Raw genomic sequence first — 20,814 nt, forward strand, 5'->3', positions numbered from 1 at the left:
CTGTGAAGGCTCGTTTCTCCAGTGTAGGGGAATGCCAGGGTGTTGAAGTAGGAGTGGGTGGGTGGGAGGGGGAGCATCCCCATGGAAACAGGGAGAGGAGAGAAGGGAGAGGGGGGGACCTAGGGAAATGTAAATATAAAAAATATTCAATAAAATTTTCAAAAAAAGAAAGAAACTTCTTTCTGGACACTTCTCCCATGCCTGCTCTCTTCACCTTGTTTCCTCCCCCACCTCCTATTGTTCTCCCCTCCCCCATGCCTCTCTTTTGTGTTTATGAGACAGAAAAGCTCAGGCTGGCCTTGAACTCACTGTGTAGCTAATGATGACAATAAACTTTGAATCCTTCTGCCTCTATTTCTTATGTGCTGGGAAGGCAGGTGTGTGCCACCATGCCGGACGCCATCTCATATTCCTTCTCATCTCTTTTTGTTCTGTTCTGTCTGTGTCAGGCCCTAGATAGCACCTACGACATGGGGTGGCAGATGAACAGAGAAGCTGAGACAAAAGGGGAGCCTTGAGATTCTTTGGTGCCCTCTGAGTTCTCCATAGGAAGAGTCTTTTTGGTCCCCAAATGCAGTGGGGAGACCCATTACATCAGAAGATACAACCCAGTACCTGCCTTAGCCGCTGCCCCCAGCAAACATCTTTCAGCTTTGAGAGACAAATTTGTCCAAACTGGAAATTTCAGTCCCTCAACCAAACCCTATCAAAGAGCAGACTCAAGCCAGAATCTGTAACATCCAGGTACGATCTCCTCCCTCGGAGAAGAACTGCTACCACCACACAGGGCTACAACATGACAAAGGAATCCAAGCCCTCAAGAGTTCTTGAATTCTCTGTCAAGACCAGGTTCAGGAGGGATAATTGGGTACTTGCTTTTGCTGGGCTCGAAATGCATGAACTCAGAGAATCAGTCTTGCAGCATCCGCTGGGAGCCTTCCATAGGTGGGCAGCCTGATGAGAAGGGGAAATGGGTGTTTGGGGAAAGATCAGCAGCACAGAGGGCTTCCACCAGCTCTCATGGACGAGTGGTGCCCAGAACAAAAACCACCTGGGAGAGTCCACGATGAATGTAAGACTGTTCGGCACAGCCCCGCTGGGAATGGGGTTTAAAGACTACTTCTTTCCCAAGTGCCTGGCCCCCTCATCAGACTTCCTTCTACAGCTGTGAACAGCAACTGCCTTCTTTCTGGTCTGACCCAACCCTGGAGCGTCAAGAAGGTAGAACCCAAGAACAAGGAATGCCATCAAGGGATGTCCCAAGCTCTAAGGAGAGGATGCAAGTGTCTAAAGAGCTAGAAAGACGTTCGACACGAAGCTTACTATTTGAACTCTGGACACAGCTAGGAGTCCATGTTGGACATACAAGAGCTTAAGAGAATCTAAATATGGTAGCAGGGCTAAGAGTGCTATGAATTTAAAGACAAAACCATGGGAAGGATGGGCCGGCTCCCGACGGGTGACAAAAAGGATGTCAAGAGCTCCAAAGTAATTTACTTTGGTGGCACCAACAGTCTGAGAAGATCTGGGACACCCTTTTGTCTCCCTGGCCCAGGGACAAGAAACTGAGACCCTGGATATGCTAACGCAGTACAAGAGCCTATACCCAGGATGTCATGCAGAGATAAAGAGTGGCGGTGGATCCTGATTAAAGTAATTCTTTCCTGGGGTGTGTGTGTGTGTGTGTGTGTGTGTGTGTGTGTGTGTGTGTGTGTGTGTGCATGCATGCTCATGTGTTTCTTATGATTATTCTCTCATGATAAACCAAGCTTGACCAAATATTTTCCTGAACCTACCTATCTTCATATCTTCATATCAGCTCATCTATATTCATTCATTTTCAGGAAATTCGAGCTTTAAAGGTAAAAAGATAGCTAAATATTGACTCAGCGCCACCATTCTCTGTGTGGCATTTTCTCTGTGGGCGATGAACAGTTGCAGCTAGGAAGGCTCTCTTCTGGGCCCACCCTCACTTGGTATACCAGGTAGGTGGTTCTGGGGATCACTCGGTGCCGGGTTTAGTTAGCTTGGTCAGGAATGGCCTCTGAGGGCAGGACTGAGAAAAGCCATCATCCTTTCATAGATGAGTTCTCGCAGGCAGGACCGTCATGTGGGTTTTGTCAGTACTTCCTGCACGAAAGGTGATTGTGGTCGGATCCTGGAGAGAAGACCCAGCTGAGATTTCATGACAGGCAGCGTCAACATTGGAATCAGGGTTCTTTCTGAGCACTTCCCTGTGGGTAAGCTTCAGATCAATGACCTGAGAGATGAACAGCTTCCACCATATAGGGGCCCAGAAGCTCTGTGATGGTATTTCTGACATCAAGGAAGCCAGGGAGGGAAGATGGATCCCTCCTACACATATGGGGCTGGCTGTGGAAGGATTTTGTGTGTAGTGCAAAGTCAGTCCATAGCTCAAGGACTATATGCCCCAGGCTAGACCTGATATAGCCTCCAATGCTTCTGCTCAGCTCTCTCTATCCCTGACCCCCAATCATCAGTGGACTGCAGTCCCCAAGGAAAGCAGGCCTAGGACAACTTACACACTGCACTCAGTGGCTAGAGTTGGGAGGATAAACTTTTCCTAAATCACCCAAGTACCACTAAAGTCTTTCTTCAGTTGTCCTACGAGCAATGCCCCCCACCACGGGCTTCACATGGTTGAAGCCAGGCCAGCATAGTTTGCCTTCAGACAATCTGTGGACTGACATGGGGCTTCCTGGTGAGGTGTAATCTACTCAGACCCCCACAGCAGCCAGCATGGCGATGCCAGCTCAGTCAGTCAGCACAGCACTTCACAGTGTAGATCTGGGTCTCTTGGCTCACCTAGAAATTGGATCATTCTTACTTCCTGGGCTGAGTGGTAAGAGAGCAATAAATTGGTTCTATAACTCTGGGCTTGGTGTGTTTCAGGCACATGGAGCTGGGGAAGGCCCCTGATAAGGTCTGCGGGTGGACAGAAAAGGTTTGGGGCCTTCTTAGAAGACCAGCTCCTCTACTGGGGGCTTTCAAATGCAGCCTGTTTGATTTTGAGTCTATCTTATTGTGAGTGAATTAATTGTTGTGCAACCTAGAGTGGTGAGACAAGTTAATTACATAATTACCGCAGAATGACATGCTATTTCATGGCTGCAATATGGTAACTCTGTTGGAAACAATTGTAATTGCCCAGAAACTGCATTTGAGTGGCTCCGTTATCTCTCCATAACCATGTAATTAACTTGTGTTACAACTTTATCTGCAGCAAACTCTGAAGTTAGGAGTCAGGCCTTTGGGGTAGGCCTCCTAGGCCCCCAAGAGCCCACAGAGGGTCTGGCACTGACAATTGTGCCACCATTCAGGAAAGAAATCTGCTTTTTCATGTTGAGAGAGAAAACTGCTCTTCGTAGACTGCAATCCTCCCATCTCTGCATATACTCAATCTCATTCCCCATTGTCCACTGTCAGTCACACTGTTGGTACCTCAAACACACACACACACACACACACACACACACACACACACACACACACACACACACACACACAATCCTACAGCCAGGCCCACTCTCTTTCTCTTTCTATTCTTACACATACATGGGTCGTTCCTTCACAGAGAACTTCTACACCATGATCCTTGCTCCACATACCCAGGACTAGAAGCAGTCTCTTCCGGGAATCTGCGGGCCTTGTCTCCACACTTCAGAATGTAGGGGTAGGCCTAGACATGGGAGGGGCAGCCATAGCCTAAGGCCATAGCCAGCTCCTTTAGCACTGGGCTCCTGGCTACGTGGGAAATGGACCCCGAGGAAGAGAAGCAGAAGGGTCTGGGTGGAGAGCCTGCCCACACAGCCTTCCCTGACTGGGCTTCTCGCTGACACCCATACACTGCTCCATGCCAGGCTCTATACCCAGCACTGTGCCATTATTCTTGCTACCCTAGGTGAGCCCAGCTCAGCCAGGCTGACAGAAATGCCTGTCTGACTGCCAGCCACAGGTCTGGCTCTCTTCTGGCTTGGGCTGACGGCCTGCTGGCTTGCCTGCCCATCTTTCCTGCCTGTCCACACTTGTGTCTGTCTGAGAGTGTGTCCATTGGCTCCTCTGTCCCCAACTTTCGAGAGTCATCACGACCCATGTCTGCTGCGCCCATTTCAGTTCTCCCCAGAAGCATTCTGCCTTCCCTGGCTGCTCCATCAGTTTTCCTGGTTTTTCTGTCCCCTACTAGGGCTTCAGACTTCCAGGTCCCTGACAGACTTCTCGAGAGCAGAGACTGTGTCTCATCAATGACTCAACCCCAGGCCTGGTTCCCTTGGGGTTAGCTCCAATAGAAGCATAAGGCTAAGACTTGGAGTACACTGAGGTTTGTTGAGTGACTGACGGACGGTCTCCAGCCTGCATAGACAGGCTCAAGGGAAACAGAATGTTTTGATTGATAAACAAGACACTAGGATCCAGGTCAGACCCAACAAACACTATCTGTCGCTGTGAAAGGGAAGGGTAGTGTCATGATATGAGGCTTGGGATTTGGGGCCCAACTGTGAAGCAGGGCAGAACTGGGTCCCCATCTGGTCACTTTGCCAGGGGTTCTGGTGACAGAGAAGTGGGCTGAAGGTACACAAAGCATCACAGCACCCCTCTTCTCAGGGCTTTGCACAGGGCCAAGATGTACGCTGTGTAGGAAGAGAGGGATACCTCCACCACTTCTCGTGTGGCCGGGACACTCTGGGTAATTCCCATCTTCTGATCCCTAAAGCCACACTAGTTTGCCCCTGGTTGGCAAGAGCATCTGCTGGAGGTTGCTTCTCCATGCCCTGCCCACCAGAGGCAGAAGGTGGGGAGGTGTGGTTCTGTGTCAGTAATGTGAACAATGCAGTCATGTCCCCGGAAACATTCATAAGTTTAATCCACGCCAGTAATAAAATCGCATTACATTTCTCATAAAATAAATGTTCCCATTTATATACAGAAGACAGACTGTACAGGCCGAGCCTGGCCCCAGGAGGGTCCCACGGAAATGGGCGGCGGTGGTGGAGAAAAACCACCTTCACGTTGAGGATGAAGTTCTAACTTGTAGGACAGCGGCTGGCCAGCCCGCGCAGGCAGAGTGGCTGGCCGGCCGGCCTGCCAGGCAGATGGTCAGGTGGGCAGACGGACAGATGGACCTGGAGGCCAGATGTTGGGCGTTACTGAACTTGGGATTCAAAGGTGCCATTGAGATGCCCCTCCTCATAGTCCATCTGGCACAAGATCATGTTGTTCTTCAGGAAGAATTTGTCTCCCACGCAAAATCTAGAAAAAACATCAAGAGAAAAGGGGCTATCAGTGAGGTCCCAGCCTGGCCCAGGAGGTGGGACACGCATGGGAGGTGGTGATGCTGATGAGCTGGCTCCTGGAACCTCCCAGGGGTATAGAGAGCAGGCCACTGCAAGCCTCTCAATTACTCTCAGCATACCCTGCAGCCTGGGGTGGTGAGACAGACAGACTGACTGTCATGCCACAGGCCACCCACCAGCAGGTCACGCAAAGAGGTGCAGGAGGAATGCAGATGCCGTATCCCAGTCCCAGAGAGGGTGCAAGAGAGGGTAGGGAACCAGAACTAGACAGAGTAGAGGGATGGAGAGCAAGAGATGTGAGGAGATAGAGAGAAGAACATGGCTGTTTCCACATCTCTGCCCTCTTAGCTTAGGGATCACCTCCTCTAAAGAGTATGACCCCAGTCCACAATTTATTCTCGAACCCAGGAAGACCACCCTTGGGTCTCTTAGTCCTTTGGACATTTTCAAGCTTCCTCTCAAAGATGTCCCCTGGTGGCTGAGACTTGAAGCCCCTGGGTCCCTGACTCAGCCCCAGTAGTAGATCTCAGTCCAACCACCAGGTGGCGATGGAACCTCACAGAGCCCGCTGGTAGGCAGTCTCGCCAAAGCACTCAGCCAGCCTCAGGTGCCTCTGGACCTCAACCTGGGAACATTTATATGAATTCCTACCTGACCTGAGGGCTCCTGAGAAGATTTCCTGCTTTTTGGTGATAGGTTCCAAGCCAGGGGTGACTGCCTTAAATTCCTCAAGTTATCCCTGGGATAATGAATAGGGCCCAGAAATTCACAAGAGAGAGGGGCTGGAAGCAGAGTCATGAGTAGAGTCAGGGGTAAGTGATATTCCCCGAGTAGATCTCTTACCACCCTACGGGTCTGGGAATCCCTTTTCCCAAGGGAGGACACAAAATCACACGCACACTGACACAGTACACTCAGTATTCACAGTTAAAACCTGCAAAAAATTCTCACCTCATCACGTTCCTATAGTATGCACAGACTCTTATGCATGAACAGTTACAGTCACATGCACAACTATATACCAATCCCACGTGCTAGTATTTGAGTGCACACAAACATTTAAAATACAAACACAAGCACATATACACTGGGCACGTGGCATACTCCTCCAATCCCAGAAACCACTGCTTCAGAGCAAGTTTAAGGATAGCCTGGGACACACGAGACCCTGATACAAACAACTCCTTCCTCAAGTGAACAAATACTTTTACCCTATGTAACACACACACACACACACACACACACACACAGAGTGTGAGAACACACATACCCCCATCATTAAATTCATGTAGAAACTTACCACCCATATAGTGCACCAGTACTAAAGTGTACACATCCAACCATAAGATATAGATACACACATATGCACATGTATGGTAAGGACCACATACATACTCAGCTACGTACATAAAAGATGTCACACTTGCATGCATCCATGCCTCTTCTGCGCTCCAGGTCCCAACCAGCAGGCCCCGGGCTAGGGTCTGGGTAGTGTGTGAGCTGGCGGAGGGTCTGACACTCACCTCTGATTGCAGAGTTGGCAGGCGAAGCAGTCAAGGTGATAGACGTTGTCCCGGGCCCGCATCACCATCTCGAAAGCTGGGATCAGCTTGCTGCAGGCAGCACAGTTTCCTGTGGTGCCAAAAAGCCTGCCAGGGGAAGGGCGCAGAGGACATGAGGGCCTGCCAAGGGGCTGCCTCCACCCAGAGGCTAACCCATTCCTTAGCTCATGGCATAGCAAGTAGTAGGCCTGGTCAAGAACTGACTACTATATCTAGATCCTGCCAGTTTAAGCATTAAAACCCTGGCATCTCACCCCCACCCCAGGGAGGCTGTGTAACTTAACAGTCAGGTGTTAAACATCATCACCCTACACCCATTTCAGGTTTCCACCAGAGTCCCTAGAGCACCAGGATGGCCCCTTAGCAAAGGATCCAGACCCACAGGAGCCTACGTTTCAGAGGCATTCTGCCCGTCGTAAGCTGTGTAGCCTCATGCAGTCACTTGGAGCCTCCCAGAGCCCCAGTTATCTCAATGTCATAGACCAAACTGCATCCCTCACTGGACAATGCTCTTAGCAAGGCCTAACCTTAACCCTCACTGAACCTGTGGCTCACGGACGCGCTAAGAGCTTACAAAAATCACCTCATCTGATCCCAAGGCAGCCCTGTGAGGTCAACGCTTATATCATCCCCATTCAAGAAAAGAATGAGTCACAGAGAGATAAACAACTCACCAGGGGCACATGCCTGGCTCTTCTGGGAGAGTGATCTATGCCACTGATGAGGCTTCTTGCCTTAAAATGACAGTGCTTCCTGGGGCTGCAGCTCGGTTGGAAGAGCGCTTGCCTAGCCTGCAAGAGGCTCTGGGTGCATGGCTGCCCCTGTGGGGGTCCCTGCCCCTGTGGGGGTCCATGTCTATAAGCCTAGCACTCAGGAGGCAGAGGCAGGAGGGACAGGAATGAAGTAATCCGTGTCGGGGAGTTCGAGGCCCGCCTAGCTGACATGTCTCAAAAAATAGATAAAATCACAGCGCTTTATGAAATTGTATCCTGCCATAATCCCACTGCGCCATTCCCCTGTGTCTCCTTTTCCTTCCTGGAATCTCAGCGTACCTTTTTCGTAAAATGAAGCTGCCAGGACAACACCGCTTCTCACCCAGAACCAATCCCCAAAACAAGTTCCGAGGGGACCCGACACAATGGTCTCTTTGAGAGGGCATCCCTCCTCTCAGCTGCTGGCTGCAAAGCTCTAGGGACAGGAGGACAGGAAGTCCACTCCCTCCCCATTCACAGCAATTCTTGGCTAGGTGCTCTAATGGTCTGAGCCCACCAAGCTCCTCCTCGCTTCCTTTCTGCTGAGCAAGCTCCAAAAGATGCAAGTGGGCTGAGAGGCGGCTGGTGGGGGCCTCTAATCCCCGATTTGTCCGATTTGTCTGATGGAGGCTCAGACACCTGCAGACCAGCTTGGCTCCGTTATTCATTGCCCTGAGCTGCCTGGTGACTCAGATAAGCAGACAAAGGCCGGGCCACAGCATCTGCCTGCCAATGGGGCCTTTTCTGCCACCAGCAGTTGTTCTAAAGGCCCAGGCTCTGGGCAACCACCCCTCCCTAACCTACTGGCCTACCTGGCTCCAGAAGTCATTCATTACCTCTACCAGAGCATAGGGGGGAAAAGCTTCCAGACCCCGTGGCTGGCGGGGCCCAGAAGTGGGTGCTCGGGAATTTCCAACAAGCCCACAGCACACCATGGTGCTCCTTCTCCCAGCCCTGATGGCAGGCCATCAGTTAGAGAGTCACCTCTCCCTAGCCTGCTAATTCGACTACCCAGGTAGATGTCCCAAACCTCCTGGCATAAAAGCCACTTTCCATGTCCTTGAGGGCTGACTTCCCGAGAGCATGCTTAACCCTTCCTCCCAGCCTCAGTTTCTCTCCCCGCCCTAGAAGCACTAAATACCATCGCTTTTTAAAACATCTGATGCTAATGCTGAAGGCAACAGTTGAAAGGAAAGGTCCAAACAGGTAAATCTCAGGGTCTCTGGGGAAGGTGGGAGTTTCCAAATAACCCCGCCCCTCCTCCAACTTGTCCTGACTTGAGCAGAAGTCCCACCAGCTCTCTCACCCCCATCCTGCTAATTAATGCAATGGGCCTTTCTTCCCCACAAGGCTGCCCAGCACCATCCAGCAGCTAGTGACAGAGCCAAATGCAGGTGCTGGGTCTCAGCCAAGGCCCCTGCTTCATGGCCTCCTTCCAGCCTTGCTGATGTCATAAATGGCCTAAGGGAGGGTTAATTGGGGAAGGCAGCCCCAGGGGATGAGATCCAAGCTGTGGGGGAGAGGCAGAGCTCGGAAGAATGCAAGGTGGGCTATAGGGGTTAAAATGGAGAATGGTTCAAAACTAAAGGCTGGGGGACTGGTTCAAACCCAGATCTTTTAAAAGGCGCTGGCAGTCCTTGTCCTAGGGTGTGGCTCCCTGCCAACCCAGGCAAATGAGAGCCTAATCCCAGTGCACCTGGAGAGGAAGACTCCAGGGAGAGGTGGGCAGGAGACTCTCCTGGGAAGAAGGCCCAGGCAAGTCTAGACTGCCTCCAGGCCCCTTTGAGATGTCCCTTTCTGGATGCCCATAAGAAATGGGTGAGGGTGAGGCCAGGCTGTTACCCATGGGAAGATTATCTTTGTGTCCAAGACTTTACTAATGCCTGAGCAGATCCTGTGGGGCCAAGTCCAGGGAGGTGAAGACATAACCCTGCTCTTGGGTTGCTCACGGGGCTGACACACAACAGTGAGGAAGCAGCAGTCACACAGTTGTGCACACAGGCTGCCTGGTTTAGAGCTTAAGGCCAAGGTGCACCAGGCCAGAAGGAAGGAGGCAGAGAAGCATTACCTACCTCAGGTAGTCGCGCCGGCACAGGATGAGGTTAGCCTTGGTGTAGAGAGTGGAGCCCACCTCGCCCAGGCGACAGTCACAGCAGGCACACTTGAGGCAGTCCTCATGCCAGTACTTGTCCAGGGCCTTCAGCAGGTACCGGTCCTTGATCTTTCGGTTGCAGCCTGCACAGCCCTTCTGCTTCCCCTTAGGTTGGACGGAGAGCATCGGCACACCTGTGATGGAAAAACAAGACAGGTGGGTACGGGACTGCCCTGGAGTTCTGGGGCACCACACCCTTCCAGGGGAGGGGGCGAGTATGTCTTTCTCTTTACTGTTTCCTCTAAGTAAAGGCTCCAGAGTTCTCATTTCTATCTCTTCCCCAGGCCCCAGGCCTGGTCTATTGGGCAACGTGCCATAGCCTATGCCTTGGTCCTGTCGAGACCCCTCCAGAAGCTGCTGGGCTTGCTGGGCTCTTCTCCTTCCTAGTCACTGTCCCGTGTGTGCAAGCTTCTCGACATATAGGAAGCAGCGACAAGTACCAGGCAAGACTCGGTGTGCAGCAGTTACAGAAGGCAGCGCCTGCTGGTAGGTAAGTGTGCGCACTCACAACTGCCGTTGCACACAGCACAATGTGCAAGTGTGGGCATGGTGAGCACTCAGTCACACGCGCCAGGTCCCCTGGAACCACTGGGAAGGGCAGCAGAGGAGGAAACGGGGACACAGTGTCCAGGAGCAAGGAAGACGAAAGTGCCGGGCAGGGGGCACGGAAACCAAGTCTGTGGTTGTACATGGAGGGCTGCCGGAGGACAAGCCTCTTGAGAAAACATGGGGTGGGTTAGAGGCAGGCTTTACCCATAAACAAGTCAGCAAAGCCCACCATTCCAACACAGCCAGCTTCTGGCAGGCCCCAGTCTCTGTCTCCACTGGCCTTCTCCTGACCCAGCGACCCATCTGTGTTCTTCCTGTGTGTAGGACTTAGTTCCAGCCCTGGGTACCTTTCCCATTCCTAGCTCTGACGCTGTGCCTATCCGCAGGCCCAGCTACTGATTTGTATCCCGCCCTTTCCTTTCCCCCTTCAGGGAGGAATGTGTCCTCTGGCTTCAGGGGACACCCCACCACCTAGTGACCTTAGATTCACAGATATCAGGTCAGAATAGCCCTCCCCCCGTTTTCCAGGCAAATGTTCTCCTCCTACAGATGGGGAACCTGAAGTCCAGGTAGGTAGGATGGTTAAACCACTAAACTGCTGATGGGGATGACTTGAGGATTTGTTCCTGTTCCAGTCATCCCCTCTGACTTCTGCTGGAGAGGAGGACAGCCCCTAGGACAGGGAAGTCCTCTCTGCAAGAAGAGAGCTCAGACATAACTGACACCACAAGACCAAAGGGACAGGTGAGGGCACGGAGGAGGAGGCCCCATAGCTGCCCCTGATAGGCAGAGGTCAGCTCCCTTTTCCCTCCCTCCTTCCATCACCATAGGACCATCTGTTAGCTGGGAAGTTCACTGCCTAATTTCCTTAATGCAGCTCTAAAGGTTAATTGGTCTGAATGAGAGATAGTATTCAGGATGACGGCTGTCCCAGGGTCAGCCTGTGTCTCCTCTGACAGAGCCCAGATCTGCCCATGAAGCTGACCTCAGAAGTTCCTTCTAAGGCCTGCCTACGGGGAGGGATAAAGTGTAGGAAGATAAAGGGAGGCCTGGGCTCCGAGGATGGGAAGACTGTCCCTTGAGGCCTGTGGAGGGTCACCCGTCCAGGAGAACTGTTCACATAAACACCAAGTCAGACCTCAAGCCAGAGACACCTTATAGCCTCAGAGACTGCCCTGTCCTTCTCACCTGGTATGCAGGAGGGAGGGCTTGGTCCCTTTAGGGCTCTATACTTGGTCTCTCAACTCCTGTCTCCCCAACCCCCTCTAGCCTGCCAGCCAGTCAGCCCCCTGCAGACCTCCCTGCCCCTCCTCTGCTGGCTCTGGGAGTAGAGCCTGGGGCCATGCACTTTCCATTAGGAAGATAGCAGCCCTCTGCTGAAGTCCATTTGGGATCCATTTTAGCGTTATCTAAAAATCAAATCTACATGGTAATCCTTTTAACGTACTCCCCGACTTCAGGGGGGAAAAACAGCTTTGCACTCCTTCAGGGGAGGCTTTAAAGCATTACCCAATAATTACTACTCACGAATGAAAACACCCATCTCTAACAATGGAGGCTGCCTGTGCCCACATGCATGCCCAGGCACATGCTCAGGTACACACACGAGGCCCGGCAAAATAATCGTCTCACTCAGCCCATGCGCTCCCTCAATCCCAGGGAGTACAGGGAATGAAGCCAGACAGGCTGAACTCCGATCTCTGTGGCATGAAGGCAGGCCGCAGGCCTGAGGACGTGGCGTGGGAAAAGTCTTACAGGTGAAGTCTCCCAGTCCTAAGGGGTCTGTGCAAGGCTGCAGGGTAGTACAAACTCTGATCCCTGGGCCCAGCAGAACCCTGACCTTTACGCTCAGCTCTGCAATGTGGGGTAAAGTTGGACACCTCAGTAATGAGGTGGGACTCACAGAGGTCCTTCCCCCTACCTCTCTCCTTGCCCCGGAGAGAGGTCCTCTGCACAAGAAGCTGCCTGCCAACCAGACCCACCAGCTCAGCAACTCCTACCTATGCAGTCCAACTGAGACTCTCTCCAGTGGGATGTGGGTTTCTTTAATAGCAAAGGGTGTAGACTCCACTACAAACAGGCAGGCCTGAGTCACAGGAGAGCACCCTGCCCACCCCAGCTACCCCCAGCAAGGTAAGTTTTGCATCCTAAGGTGTCTACTTCACCCTGTGGCGGGTCACTGCAGGCCACACCTCAGGAATGCCCCTCACTGGGCTACACTATTGCCAGTGAGACTGCACCTGGGGACAGCCAGATTGTGCCAGCTCCTGGCAGAATCCTGGTATCTTTAACCTTCTAGCCCACCAGGGGACCTTCCTTAATTCTGCCCCGAGGGTGGTACTTGCCACTGCTCTGGGAGAAATATTGTCCAGTCTATGCTTTCTGTCCCCTAAGGGTAGAGTCAACAGTGGGCTCTAGGCTGGGGTTTGGAGTGCAGACCTTGGGGAAGCAGGTCCCTCCTTTCTGACCTGTGCCATGGGGCCGTGAGGTCTTGTTCAAAGACAGTGGTGGGTCAAGATGAAGCTAGGAATCTCAGGCCATAGCCCAGAAGCTGGGAAGGGATGAAGGGCAGCATACACTCCATTAGGGTGCTCTTCCTTTGGGTTCTCATTCTTTTTAAACTTTTTTTTATCATTTTTGAGCTTTACACTTTTTAAAAAAATTAATCATCTTGTTCTGTGTGAGTCAGTATGTGTGGATACGTGAGTACTGGTGCCTATGGAGGGCAGAATCCTCTGGAGCTAGAGTTAGAAGCAGTTGTGAGCCATCAGACATGGGCGTCAGGATGTGACCTGAGATCCTCTGTAAGAGCAGTGTGTGCTCAGAACTGCTGAGCCATTTACGTATGTGTCTGTGTATGTGATGTACACAGAAGAGCAGGGCCTGTGGAAGCCAGAAGGGGGCACTGGGTCCCCTGGAGCTGCCATGAGCTACCCGACACAGGTACTGCAAAACAGGCCCCGTTCATAGCCACTGAGCCATCACTCCAGGCCCATGTTCGCTTCACATAGAGCCTACACTGACCTCAGCTCACACTCATTATGTTACTGAGGACAACCTTGCTCCTCCTGCCCTTGCCTCCCAGGAGCTTGGATGACCCGCTTGTGCTACCAGGCCCAGCTTTCTTTTCAGCTTAAAATAATCTTTTCAGCTCCCAGAAAAATTGCAATACTAGGAATAATTCCCAAGTGCCCATTTCCTGTATCCTCTTCCTTTTATTTATACTTATGACTTTCCCCCCATGAATCATCTAACAGTTGATTTCAGACGTCAAGTCTCTAAACCCTAGATGCTTTTGGTGTGTAAACTATCAATTGCCAAAAGCAAGGGTAAAAACAGCCACAGCACTAGGAACCGATCACTGGAAACCTGTTTTCCAACCTACACATCCCATTCAGATCTCACCAGCACTTCCAACAATGCCTTTTATGACAATGCCGCCAGGCAGTGGTACTGCACACCTTTAATTCCAGCACTTGGACGGCCTGTGAATCTCTGAATTTGAGGCCAACTTGGTCTACAGAGCAAGTTCCAAGACTACACAAAGAAACCCTGTCTCAAAAACGAACAATCAAATGAAGCAAAACAAAGCAAATGGACAATGTTCTGGGTCACTTGCCACATTCCCTCCTGTGCCGACTAGTTTTCTATCAACTCGACACAAGCTAGAGTCATGGAAGAGGAGGGGACCTAAGAAAAGTCTTCCATAAGATTTGGCAAGCCTGTAGGGCATTTTCTTAATTAGTGACCAATGTGGGAGGGCCCAGCCCATTGTGGGTGGGGCCATCCCTGGCCTGGTGGTCCTGGGTTCTAAGAAAACAGGCTGAACAAGTCGTGGGGAGCAAGCCGGGAAGCACTATCCCTCCATGGCCTCTGCATCAGCTCCTGCTCCCAGTTCTTCCTGTCCTGACTTCCTTAGATGATAAATGGTGACATGGATTTATAAGCGGAATAAACCGCTTCCTCCCCAAGTTGTCTTGGTCATGCTGCTTCATCACAGTGATGGGGACCCCAGCAAGACGTTCATTCGCTTGAATCTAGAGGATGCCTATGCATCTGACGGCATCAGCACTTCTGAGGCAGAAAGCCCATCTATTTCTGTAGTATCTCTGATCTGGGGTTATCTGATACCTTTTCTACAGACTTCAGCAACCCTGGGCCTTAGTTTTCCTTCCTCTTTGTAAAATGGGCATGAATATATGCCTTGTCAGGCATAATGGTGCATGCCTTTAATCTCAGCACTTGGGAGGCAGAGGCAGGTGGATCTCTGTGAGTCTGAGACCAGCCTAATCTACAGAGTGAGTTCCAGGACTGCCAGAAACTGTTTTGAAATAAACCAAGAAGAGAAAGAAAGAGAGGGGAAAGGGAAGGGAAGGGGAAGGAGAAGGGGGAAGAGGGAAGGGGGAAGGGAAGGAAAAGGGAAGGAAAGGAAAGGAAAGGGAAGGGAAGGGAAGGGAAGGGAAGGGAAGGGAAGGGAAGGGAAGGGAAGGGAAGGAAAGGAAAGGAAAGGAAAGGAAAGGAAAGGAAAGGAAAGGAAAGGAAAGGAAAGGAAAGGACTTCTCTGGGAGCACCTATGAGTAATAAAGGAGTCTTCAGGACTGGCTGATCACAGTCAAGGTTGATGAGTGTCTCTGACTCAGTGCATAGCAAAGTTCACCTGTCATAGCCCCACTCCAGGTCCCACAGTAGAGATAGACATGTCCTTTGCATAGCAACTAACAGATTTGAACTTGCCACTGTGGTCAGAGTCACATGGGCTCTGACCAGAGTTCAGTGCCATATAGAAGCCAGTCCAGTAACCAGAGCAAGCATGTCCAGGAGGAAGTCAGCTCCATTTGTTTGCCCAAAAGGCAGTTCCAGCAACCAGCTGAGTAGGAGAGGATAGCTGTGGGGCTCAGAGGAAGGTCCCTTGGACATTCCGAGCATTGTTCTGGAGGCCCAGGTATGAATAGCCTTGGTATCTCTCATAACCCTCAATGAACCTCCGCATTGGTTTCAGAGCAGGCCAGAGAAGGGGGAGACTCACTTGTAAGCCCTGCCAAGTATGAAGATGCACTCAGCCACAGGACACCTGGGTCGAGCACACACATACCCCTCCACAGGCATGGAGTCGCACAGGCCCACGGGGCCACACAAGAAGAGGCTGTGCCTGTTTTACTCTCCCCACATCAACTCCGTTAGTGCCCAGCTTGGAAGTGACACACACCAGGTGTTCAGCAACACACCTGAGAACACATTCATGCTTGCGGGTGTGCGTATGCACGGCTGGGTCCACACACATGTTGGCGAACTGATGTAAATACACACCGAGGCACAGGTGCACGCAGACACGGGCTGTCACAGCCATCACTCAAAAACAAACTCTGAGTGGAACAAAACCTGGCACCTTAGAGAAGGAAGGAAGCAGAAGTCACGTGGACCCTTGTAGAGCATGACAGCCTCCAGCACTCAGCCCTCTCTTCCCTCCCACCCCAGCTGCTGAGAGCAGGGCTCGGAGGGCTTCATAGATCGGGTCTCTTGCCATCCACCTGGGCCCATCGCAGATGTGGAGCTGCGGAGAAGTACCCCAGCAGAGCCTGTCTGTGCCCCTCCTAGGCATCAACCCCCTCGAATGAGGCAATTTGAAAGTGTAATCTAATTCTGCCACATCTCTCACAATCTCGTTTTCTCAGAGGTAACTATTTTGCACAGGCCCTCACAGTCTGCAAGAAGGCTTCCATTTCACACTGGTTTTATCTCCACAATTTCTCGTCTCAGTGCACTCCTATCCCAGGCCCTGCCACGTGGCAGGTAAGGCCAGAACTAATAGCATTTCCTACTCATTTGGAATCAAAAGCCAAGGAGAACAACTGTTGGAACGCAAGGCCATGGTCAAGTAGTCTACCGGCTCATAATGACCTCTCTGTGAGTCTGTTTGCAGCATGGTGTTTACTAGGTCAAGGGAGGGAGGGAAATAGAGGCTCCCTTAGCCTCTAGCTCCGTACAGGGGCAGGGAAAGTAAGGCTAGGAGGCAGGGCTTGACTAATGTAATGGTGGTTAGCTGTGGGGTGGTGGGGTGGGACTGACACTTCTGAAGTCAGAGAGAGGGTGAGCAGGGAGTAGGCATTTGAAGACTCATGGCCTCGGCATGAATTCTGGCTCTGTCATTTTTTCCAGCTTCACCTCAGTTTAATCAGTGACTAAATGAGGGGAGACTATGTTAAATAATTATTTCAAAGGTTCATTTAGATCATAGACATGAGATCCTTATAACAAAGTTTGACACAATAGCTTAAAATAATCAGCTATGAGAACGTATGGCTGTCTATGCTATAATCCAACAATTCTATCCCTAGGTCCTGGGGTAGAGGTAGAGAGAGCTGTTGGGGAGAGAGTTGAGCTCCAATACAGTGTGAGAGAAGTGGAAGGGAAGGCTTGACTCACAGCTTGTGTGTGGATGATGGGGGTGAGGGTGGGGGTTGGAAAGTTCTGGAAAGGGGCTGGCACAGGACAAGACACTGGAAAGTAGTCCTACAACACATGCCTTCTCTAAATTGCAAAGCCCCGCTCCCAATAGTCTAGAACAGAGAGGACTGCCTGGCAGTTTCCCTAGCACCTGCTGCCAGTGTTATCCCACTCAGCTGGAGGGTAGTACTCCACACCATCCCTTCCTGAGTGCTACAGGTCACTGTGAGTCAGTGGCCAGAAATCCCATGTAATCTGCCCCGTGACAAACCCTGGAGTTACTATGCATGGCACAGACACAGGCTGCTGTCAGGAAGCATCCATGCCTAGCCTGCTCTGCCCTGGAACCCTGGCATCACCTTGTCTTTTTTCTAAACAATTGGGGGACAATGAACTTTCCTTAAGCCCCTGTGGACCCTGCTGAGGAAGAAAGCTCTGGGGCATGTTGCAGGGACAGCTAAGGACAGGACAGGCTGCTTGGGAGCTGAGAGCTGACTCAGACTCAGCAGGGTGGAGCCCCCTGAGGAGCAAATTCCAGTAGAGTAAGAGCAGGAGGCACTTATGCAATGGGCTTTGGGGAAGGCCAACTTAGCATCTTGCATGGGAATCCCCAAACTACTGTGACCTTGGCGTTTCTAGAGGTGGAAAGTGCTAAGAGAAAGCTGGGCCCTGCAAGGCCTGGAGTGTGGGATAAGAACCTTGCAGTCTTTATCCACCTGGGCACTCTTGACAGAACATCAGATTAGTGGCTTGTAAGCAACTGATTAATATTCCCACACTAGGGCATGGGAGGGTCAGAACCAAGGCACTGGCCTGTCCATTGCCTGAGGAGGGCCTGCTCCCATTGTAACTTCACACACCAGAAGGGATGAGGGAACTCTCTGGGCTCCCATGCATACAGATACCAATCCTATCCATTTATGAGGTTCTACCCTCAAGGACCATTTCTCCTATCCACACTCCTGGGGAGCTTGGGATTAAGCTCAGGGATCTGGAGGGGACACATACATTCTAGGAGCCAGCTGAGAACTTTTAGAGAGGCTGGAAGGAGGAAACACCAAAACTGGGCCAGCTTCATGGGCTGACCCACAGACTCCCTTGGTCTTCTTTGGTCCTTAATCAGGACCTGGACACATAGGAAGCTGAACATGCTCACTGAAGTTCATTGACAGTGCGGCCTCTCCTCTCTGTGACAGGAATGGGTATCTTTTTGTTTGTTTCCCTGCAGTCTCAAGCATAGCTTAAAAGTTACAGATCTAGGCAAGGCAGTGGTGGTGGCACAAGCCTTTAATCCCAGCACTTGGGAGGCAGAGACAGATAGATCTTTGAGTTCAAGGCCAGCTTGGTCTACAAAGCAAGTTACAGGACAGCCAGGGCTACACAGAGAAACCCTGTCTTGAAAAAAGCAAACCAAACCAAACTAAAAGGTATAGATCTAAGCTAGGAGCCCTGATTACCAGCTTGCCTCTGTGCCCTTCTCCCATCTCCCCTTCATTGTACCCATACTATCACCCCAACCCCATCTACATGTTCTTAGAAGAATTTAGCATCAAACACCACACACACACACACACACACACACACACACACACCACACACTTACATGCCACACACACACACTCAAACACACACACCTCACATACACACACACTACACACACTCATACACACACCACATACACTTACATGCCACATACACACTCATACACACACACCTCGCATACACACACTACACACACTCATACACACACCACACACACTCATACACACACCACACACACACTCATACACACACCACACACACACTCATACACACACACCTCACATACACACACACTACACACACTCATACACACACACCACACACACACACACACACACACACACACATACACACACCTCCTCCTCCCCATCCTAGCTAGCTCTTCTAGCTCTTTCCATTTCTAGAGCCCAGGGTGGCCTGGAACTCACTATGTAGCCAAGGATGATATTGAACTTCTTCTGATCCTTCTGCTCCTACCCTCCAGAGTGATGGGATCACAGGCATGTATCACCAATACCTATTTTATGTGGTGCCAGGCATTGAACTCAGGGCGTTATGCCTACTCACCAAACTGAAGTAACCCCAGGCCCCACTCTCACCTTTCACCATCCTTCGGCCACGGGTCCCACAAGCCTACTGCCCCACAGCTCATTCTTCATCAGCAGTGAGAGAAGCTTTTCCAAATGAACCAGGCTGGTCACTGCCCAGCTTGAGCCTTCCCACAGCTTTCAGTACAGTGAGCACAGCACACCTGCTCTGCATGTAGCCTGTGAAAGCTTCATGTGGTACAGCCCCTGCCTCCCCACCCCACACTGAGCTCCACCACACTCTAGATCCACCTCCTGACTCAGGGTCTTTGTACACGCAGTCTCTTTAGTGCTCACTGCCTTCCCATCCTGGAGCTTAAATATCGACAGAGAGAACTTTTCCACCCGCCACACCCTTTCCTCATTTCAACCACCCACTCTCTGCCTGTCATTTCCTTTTGAGTTTTCAATAGCAACTGGTCACTGCTTTTGTTTTCCTTCTGAAGGGGTAATTCTTGAGGCCTGTCTTCTCTACCGCTGCTCTCCTGGTACTGAACCTGACAGCAGCCTTAAGCATTGCTTCAGTAAATGAATGAAGAGACTTAATGGCAGCTCTCCAGATATTACTGGCAAGTATTTCTGGCTGGAGTGGGTAGATTTATGCAGGCAGGTCCCCGAGGGGGTGGGGGACTGATGGCAGACTGCTGCCCCTCTGCTACATAGCCCAAGACACTTGTGGCTCTGTGGTCCTAAGAAGAAAGACACGGCTATAGTAGCACTCAGTCCCGTCTGCCACGAACTTTTTCTTCCTCTTGCATGCATGCATGCGTGCTTGTGTTTTTAAGGGGTGCCCGGGAGCAAACGTGGATCCTCCAGCTCATGCTTGCACAGCGAATACTTCACTGACTGAGCTCTTTTGAGGTGAATTTTTGAGAGGTGACTCCCAGGGCTCTACACCATGATTCGTTTACACATAAATTCTCTCGTCTGCTCAGGGTGTGGCAGGCAGAGCTTCAGGGTTCATGGGTCTGTGGGAGGCCAACAGTTCAGCCCTTTCCTCTTCGGCTCTGTCCTGACCCCCTGGCTTCTCACACAGACCCCGCCTACCTTGCTTTTTTCTGAAGGTCCTCTGGGTGCATAAATATGAGCACTTTCCCCTTGTAGCCTAGGCCGAGACTTCAGCAGCCCGTGGGAAGAAAAGGCCCTTGATATTTCCTATAGTGAACTCCAGACCCAAGCCTTTTTCTGTCTGGAGTTTCCCGATCCTATCCCACGCTGCAGAAGCCAGTCCCCATGTTCCTTAGAAATGTGTTGCCTGGAGCCACACATCTGTGAGAGAGCAGAGGGATGTGTCTGGAAACTGTGTTCCCCAGACGATGACTCAGCTGCATCGTGGGCACCTGTAAAGCCAGCGTCACCCATCTAACGCAACGGGGCTCCCAAGAGGCCTACAATCTCCACAGAGGAGGAGGAGGAGGCCCCAGACTCTCAGACGAGTCTCAATTTCACAGCATCAGGGACATGAGCACCAACTCGCTGAACCAGAAAACGAGAGTCTGGCAGGAGCGGCAGACACACCGTGAGCATCGGGGATCAGAGATTAGGGCCCTTCAAAATCAATTTTGAATTCGAAGTTTTAAATGTGTTCTCCAGGCACAAAGAGGGGATCCTACAGTCTGGCTCTGCCTACCCAACTGCTGGGCTCTGCTTCCCTCTTGAAGCAGCAGAGCACGGCACCTCCTAGCTACTATGAGACGGACACTGGAAGAAGAAAGACAGGGAACTTGTAGGTACAAGCTGGAACAGTGTAAGGCTAGGGCTTCCTGCTGACACCCCAGGGGCTGCTATAGCCCTTCTGTGTAGGAGTGGGAGGGACCCAACCTTCTGGGAAACAGTTTAGATTGTGGACTTTCAGGTAGGGTAGCTATGAATTCTAGACCAGTCATTGATTCCCAAAGGGAAGATCCTTGTTCA

The 20,814-nt window shown here is 51.4% G+C and overlaps 1 protein-coding gene across 4 annotated transcripts in view; it reads right to left on the bottom strand.

The window, feature by feature from the left end:
• Positions 1–4,857: 4,857 nt before the first annotated feature.
• Lmo1 (LIM domain only 1) overlaps positions 4,858–20,814 on the bottom strand; it is a 35,956-nt gene continuing 19,999 nt past the window's right edge. For 3 of the 4 annotated variants that reach the window (NM_139112.3, XM_087616304.1, NM_001402442.1), the window contains 3 exon segments: positions 4,858–5,268; positions 6,836–6,961; positions 9,699–9,912. In NM_139112.3, coding sequence (NP_620812.2) covers positions 5,163–5,268; positions 6,836–6,961; positions 9,699–9,912 — 446 coding nt within the window. In that variant the 3' untranslated portion in view covers positions 4,858–5,162. 4 annotated transcript variants of the gene reach the window in all.

The sequence above is a fragment of the Rattus norvegicus genome, chromosome 1, assembly GCF_021556685.1.
Source record: "Rattus norvegicus strain SHRSP/BbbUtx chromosome 1, alternate assembly SHRSP_T2T, whole genome shotgun sequence".
NCBI classification, from domain to species: Eukaryota; Metazoa; Chordata; class Mammalia; order Rodentia; family Muridae; genus Rattus; species Rattus norvegicus.